The sequence below is a fragment of the Ammospiza nelsoni genome, chromosome 3 (assembly GCF_027579445.1).
Source record: "Ammospiza nelsoni isolate bAmmNel1 chromosome 3, bAmmNel1.pri, whole genome shotgun sequence".
Lineage (NCBI taxonomy): Eukaryota > Metazoa > Chordata > Aves > Passeriformes > Passerellidae > Ammospiza > Ammospiza nelsoni.
In genome coordinates, this window is record NC_080635.1 from 111,853,614 (window position 1) to 111,859,613 (window position 6,000).

At 53.9% G+C, this 6,000-nt stretch overlaps 1 protein-coding gene across 1 annotated transcript; it reads right to left on the reverse strand.

Moving 5' to 3' along the window:
• Positions 1-1,179: 1,179 nt before the first annotated feature.
• Positions 1,180-2,898, reverse strand: LOC132071805 (antimicrobial peptide THP1-like). Its single transcript, XM_059469583.1, has 4 exons — positions 2,834-2,898; positions 2,667-2,754; positions 2,007-2,115; positions 1,180-1,488 (listed from the first exon to the last, which is right to left on the reverse strand). The coding sequence occupies exons 2-4, from the start codon at positions 2,722-2,724 to the stop codon at positions 1,413-1,415; spliced, it is 243 nt and encodes an 80-aa protein (XP_059325566.1). The 5' UTR covers positions 2,725-2,754; positions 2,834-2,898; the 3' UTR covers positions 1,180-1,412.
• Positions 2,899-6,000: the final 3,102 nt, after the last annotated feature.

The window sequence follows — 6,000 nt, forward strand, 5'->3', positions numbered from 1 at the left end:
CAGGCAATGCTGCAGTGGCCCAAGCACGCTGGGTTTATAGCAGTGCTGGTGGGTGGGACAGGCCCCAGGTGCTGCTGGCACAAGTGGCCTGGGCCAAGGCGGGAGGGCCCCATGGCTGTGGGGGTGCTGGGGCTGGCCCTGCTCCCTCCCTGCTGCAGGGCCAGAGGCTGAGGGGCCTCCTGGGGCTGTTGCAATCAATGGCACCGTTGTCCCCATGCAACACCTCTTGTGACACCCGCGGCACAGCGACGCTGGGCTGGGCAGGAGAGGGATGGGATGGACAGGAGAGGTGGGTTGGTGTTGGGAAGAGTAGAAATGAGGAAATGGTTTCCCTCCTTGTGGTCTCCCATTGTTTCTGTTCTAAACTCAGAGTGGGATGTGGAAGATCTGACAATATTGCAATCATGCTCAGCTTAATATGTGGAGAGGAACGTTTTCCCACACATTTCACACCAACAGCTCTTTTGGGGAGTTTGGAAATGAGATGGAGAAAATAACACTTCCTGCATGCCCTCTTGCCCTTTATTTCCCCCCATGTGCCCTTGGTGAGCCCTGAGCTCGTTTCCCACACCTCCATCAGTCTGGCTCCAGATGTTCTGGGCCAAGGAGGCCCTGGGCTGGGGGAGCAGCACTTGAGTGCAGAGGGAAAGGGAGCTTGAGGGAACAGTTCCAGAGTCAGTGCCAGGCCAGGTGACCACAGCTGAAAGAAACCCAAGGTAGGCAGGGATGGTCTGAACATCCCTCACCAAATCCTCCAGGTCTGGAAAGCAATGGCAGTGCAGACAGTTTTGGTGTCAGTCTCTTCTCCCACATACCAAATCACAGGATGAGTGGAAATGGTCTCAAAAAGCAGGAGGGAAGGATTAGACTGGGCATTAGGAATAATTTCTTTGCAGGAATGGTGATGGTTCATTGAGACATGCTGCCCAGGGCGGTCACCATTCCTGCAGGGAATTCAAAAGCTGTGTGGATGTGGCATTTGTGATCAGCGTTTGGTATTGGGGTTGGCAGTGCTGGGGGAATGGTTGGACTCAATATTCTTGGAGGTCTATTCCAACATCAGAAATGTTATGGGTCTGATTCGTGAGAGGGAAAGTCTCCACTGAACCAGGCAGGGTCCCCAGCTGCTCCCAACCAAGCCCTGCAGCAGCAGCAGGACACACAGACACGGCCCAGCCCTGCAATGCCAAAGTGCTCATCTTTATTTAAGGCGGGAAAAGCAGCCCCTGCCCCAAAGACACCGGGGCTGGCACCACAGGGCTCCAGCCCAGCAGCAGCCAGCAGGAGCAGCTGCCACTGCTGCTGTCAGCCCAGCTGGGCACGGCACAGCCACCCAGGGCAGGGGACATCAGCACATGGGGACATCAGCACATGGGGACATTAACAGGTGGGGATATCAGCACATGGGGACATCAGGAGGTGATTTTCAGGAGCCAGAAGCGAGGGCCATGTCCTGCTTGGGAATTTTCAGAGTCTCGACGCCAAATACTGCAAGAGGAGAGGAAACAAGCACATCAGCTCTTGTAATTTTCCCTGCCACTGTCTCCCCTGCCCTGCAATGCCCAGGGTGAGGTGCAGCAGAGTCACGCTCAGGGCAGGTGAGGTGCAGTCCTTAGTGCAGCCAGGCTGGGCCTGGGCTCTCTCAGTGCTGGCAGCCCTGGCTCCAGGGCTGTGCAAATGCAGCCACACCTGGATCATGTCCTCAGTGCTGCCCAAGCACAGTGAAGTCTTCACTCTTTGGTGGCTTTGGTGAGTCCTCTGCAGAGTCTGAATTAAGCCCTGGGGACTGGGGGAGAGTGTGAAAACCCTGGCTGACCTGGGCCTGCTGCAGCCCTGGTGAGGGGAGATCAAACCCACAAGGACTGTCCTCTCTCTCCTTGAGCATTTCTTCCAAAGCATAATTGCTGGAGAGTATTTATCATGAGTTGTCAAGAAACGCATTGGTAACAGATGTTTCAGAAGAAAAAGGAGGGAAATCTTTCTTAGGCCAAGGATCCGGGGCTCACCTTCTGCAGCACACCAAGCCTGGAGCACATGTTCCTGCACGATGTGTGCCAGTAGGGCAATAATCCCTGAGGCAGAATCCCCGTTTTAACCTGCATTTATCTTCATTGCCTGTTCCCATGAGAAAGAGACACACGGAAAAATTAAAGTAATAATCTGAGAGGTCAGACTGAGGTGGTATAGACAGGCTGATTCTCCCTTGGCGCACTTCAGGCCAAGAGGAGGTCTCAGCTTCCCCAAGGGTTCAGATCCAATGGCTCCACAGCCACATCTCCAATTGCAATGTATCTCACCTGGAAGGTCCCTGTCCCCCTAAACTGGAGGCACAGCAGAGCAGAGAGTAGAAAGCACCAATGTGAGGCTGAGGAAGAGCCAGGCTATCTGCCAGCTGTGTTCCCACCTCTGCCTGGACCAGCAGAGCTTGCAGACAGGCATTTATCACAATCCATGTACCTGACCCACAGAATAAGTCAGGATTCAGTTTCCATGGGCTCTCTTCACCCCAAATCAGTGTCCATTTGGAAACTCACTCAGGAATAACCTTTCACCCCAGTCCCCTGTTACCTTCTCATCATTCCCACAAAAATGGTCACTTCCAGGGACACTGAATTCCCACTGCTGGGTGCCCACACTTTCCCCCTTTCCCCCACTTCCCCTCTCACCTGCTGCACCTTGTGCCAACAGGAGGATCAGGGGGAAGAGCAGGAACAGGGTCTTCATGGCTGCTGCTCCTTCTTGATCTGCACAAACCTGCAGAGGGGACACTAAGGCAATGGGGACAAGCAGGACCCTGAGTGGGCAGGAATTCAGAGAGAGAACCCACACTCACCTCCTTGAGAAAGGCTTTGGTGTTGAGGCAGCAGCAAAGGCAAGAGGAATGGCTGTGTGCAGATGGCCTTGGGGCCAGGCAATGCTGCAGTGGCCCAAGCACACTGGGTTTATAGCCGTGCTGGTGGGTGGGACAGGCCCCAGGTGCTGCTGGCACGAGTGGCCTGGGCCAAGGCGGGAGGGCCCCATGGCTGTGGGGGTGCTGGGGCTGGTCCTGCTCCCTCCCTGCTGCAGGGCCAGAGGCTGAGGGGCCTCCTGGGGCTGTTGCAATCAATGGCACCGTTGTCCCCATGCAACACCTCTTGTGACACCCGCGGCACAGTAGCACTGGGCTGTGGGTCTAGCAGGGAAATCCTTGGAATGGGCACAGGAACTGGTGGGTGCAGATACAGGAACCAGTGTGCTGTCCTGGGGGATCAGAATCCCTCTTGCCTGGGGTCACAGGATCAGCAATGGAATGGTTTGGGTGGGAAGGGACCTGAAAGATCATCTCCTTCCACCCGTGCCATGGACAGGGACACCTTCCACTATCCCAGGTTGCTCCAAGCCCTGTCCAACCCAGCCTTGGAGAATTCCAGGGATCCAGGGGCAGACACAACTTCTCTGGGCATTTTGTGCCAGGGACCGTCCAACCTCACAGGGAAGAATTTCTTCCCAATATCCCATCTAACCCTGCTCTCTCTCTGTGAATTCATTCTGTATTCTCCTGTCCTTTTCCTATGTCTCTCCTTCTATGATTCAAGAACCATTTGGTATGGGATGTGCAAAAACTCACGTAATATGGAAAATAACTTTGGACACTGCAAGAACATCTGATTAGATAACAGGTCTGTGTACCTGCCATGTCAGGGGGATAAGCATGGTTCTCTCTCATGACTGTTCAGATAAAATGAGAGCAACACCAGGATAGATGACAAGTTCTGTAAACCAGGGGATCCAAGAAAATTGTTGCTCCTTCTAATGCTGGCCAAGGTGAGGAAATACAAGCTGGATGCAATCATCACTTGTGAATCCAGCCAGTTTGATGGCAGCCATGCCACTGGGAGAAGTGACAGTCCTTGCCAGGCAGGAGGGTCTGTGCCATGTGCCCAAGTTGGCAGCTCCTTCTCCAGGGGTTTGGCAGAGCAATATGGTCTCCCCAAACTACAAGGGGCGAAGTGCTGGCTATTTGCAAGTGGAATATCTTGGCATTTTCTACTTCACAACCCTGACATGTGAAGTGACAGTGACAAGGTGACAATCATAAAGAAGTGGGAGAGGGATTCTGGATGCTGAGCAGAAGCAGAGGCAGCACCTGCACTCATTACTGATGGAGGGTTCACTGGGAGGGTTTCTTGAAGGGACACTGAAAATGTTCCATTCTATGCCAGAGCAGCAGATGGGTGCTGGTTTCCCATGAGCAGGGTCTGTGTGTGTGTCCTTGCATGTGTCCCTGTGTCCCTGTATATGTCCCTGCATATGTCCCTGTGTCCCTGGATGTGTCCAGCAAACCACAACACCGCAGGGTCCCTACACAAGGTGGGATAACATATTGTGCTGGGTTGGAAATTCTTGTCTTTGATGTCAGAAGAGGAAACCAAAGCCTCCTTTTCTCCGGTGCAGGAGCAGAAAGAGGGAAAGGAACTTTTGGGCTACTGGTGACTCCAGCCTGGCCTCTGTGGTTTTACCCTCCTGATTTTGCAAGGAGCAGCAGGAAGAATAATAATTTCTATCATCAAAAGTAAAGAAAGGTGGAGGATTCAAGTGAAGCTACAGTGAAACTGTCCTGTGGATGTTGAGTATTCTATATGGACATAATACAGGTGAAAGAGGACAAAGGAAAGCTTTAGGTTCAGTTAATAATTTTACCCCTATCAAGCTCATTAATCATGTGCGCGATGTCTGTAGGTGTATGTTGTACTCAATGATATCCCCCACACCACATAACTTCAAGGAATGGATCCTGCTGCAGATTTTGCATCTGGGACTGGAGCTGGGACCTTGGAACAAATCTGCAGATATCTTAGTGGTGAGGTTTTGCAACTATGTCCCCAGTTCCCAGTCCATGTCCCTCTGCCATGGCAGTAGGGACCAGAGAACAGGATGATATCTGGGCCTATAAACAGCAGGACAATGTTCCTGTTCCCCCAGAGGGAGCATCTGCAGGGCAGCCCCAGCACAGGCAGCCCAGCCAAGCTGGCCCAGCAGGCAGTGCCAGGCTCAGCGTCCCCAAAGCACGGCCAGGCAGGAGCATCCCCAGGGACACAGGCGCTGCTCAGCCCCAGCTCCATGCCCAGGGCCTTCTGCTGCCACCAAGGCAGTGGCAGCCCCAGGGCCAGCAGGCACAGCAGCCCTGCAGCAGCAGCAGGACACACAGACACGGCCCAGCCCTGCAATGCCAAAGTGCTTGTCTTTATTCAAGGTGGGAAAAGCAGCCCCTGCCCCAAAGACACCGGGGCTGGCACCACAGGGCTCCAGCCCAGCAGCAGCCAGCAGGAGCAGCTGCCACTGCTGCTGTCAGCCCAGCTGGGCACGGCACAGCCACCGAGGCCAGGGGACATCAGCACATGGGGACATCAGCACATGGGGACATCAGCACATGGGTCCAGCAGCCAGAAGTGAGAGGCTTTTTCTGCTTGTGAATTTTCAGGGTCTCAACCCCAAACACTATAAGAAGAAAGGAGACAAGAATATCAGCTGGTGTAACTTTCCATGCCTCTGTCTCCCCAGCCCTGCAATGCCCAGGGTAAGGGGCAGCAGAGTCAGGCGCGGGGCAGGTGAGGTTCAGTCCTTAGCGCAGCCAGGTTGGGCCTGGGCTATCTCAGTGCTGGCAGCCCTGGCTCCAGGGCTGTGCAGATGCAGCCAGACCTGGATCATGTCCTCAGTGCTGCCCAAGGACAGGGAATATTTCAGTCCTTGGTGGCTTTGGTGAGTGGGGAGGCCCTGGCTGACCTGGGGCTGCTGCAGCTCCTCTTTGGGTATCTCCAAGCACCTTCCCTCTCCCTCCCCTCAGCTCTGTCTTCTGTCCCAAAGAGCCCTGAACCTTTAGCTACTCAGGGCTCTTAAACACCTTCTGCCATGACAGCAACATTTGTAATTCCAAAACTTACTTTTTGCAGCAAAAGAAGAACCTGGAACATTTTCCTTTGACGATAAATGGGAACTGGCATTTCAGAAATCCACAGTAAC

Excerpts from the sequence above, each read along its gene's own strand:
- LOC132071805 (XM_059469583.1), bottom strand. The coding sequence starts at position 2,724 with ATGAAGACCCTGTTCCTGCTCTTCCCCCTGATCCTCCTGTTGGCACAA. Across the intron at positions 2,116-2,666 it reads GTTGGCACAAGGTGCAGCAG|GCAATGAAGATAAATGCAGG; the intron begins GTGAGAGGGGAA and ends TCATGGGAACAG. Across the intron at positions 1,489-2,006 it reads GGCTTGGTGTGCTGCAGAAG|TATTTGGCGTCGAGACTCTG; the intron begins GTGAGCCCCGGA and ends CTCCTCTTGCAG.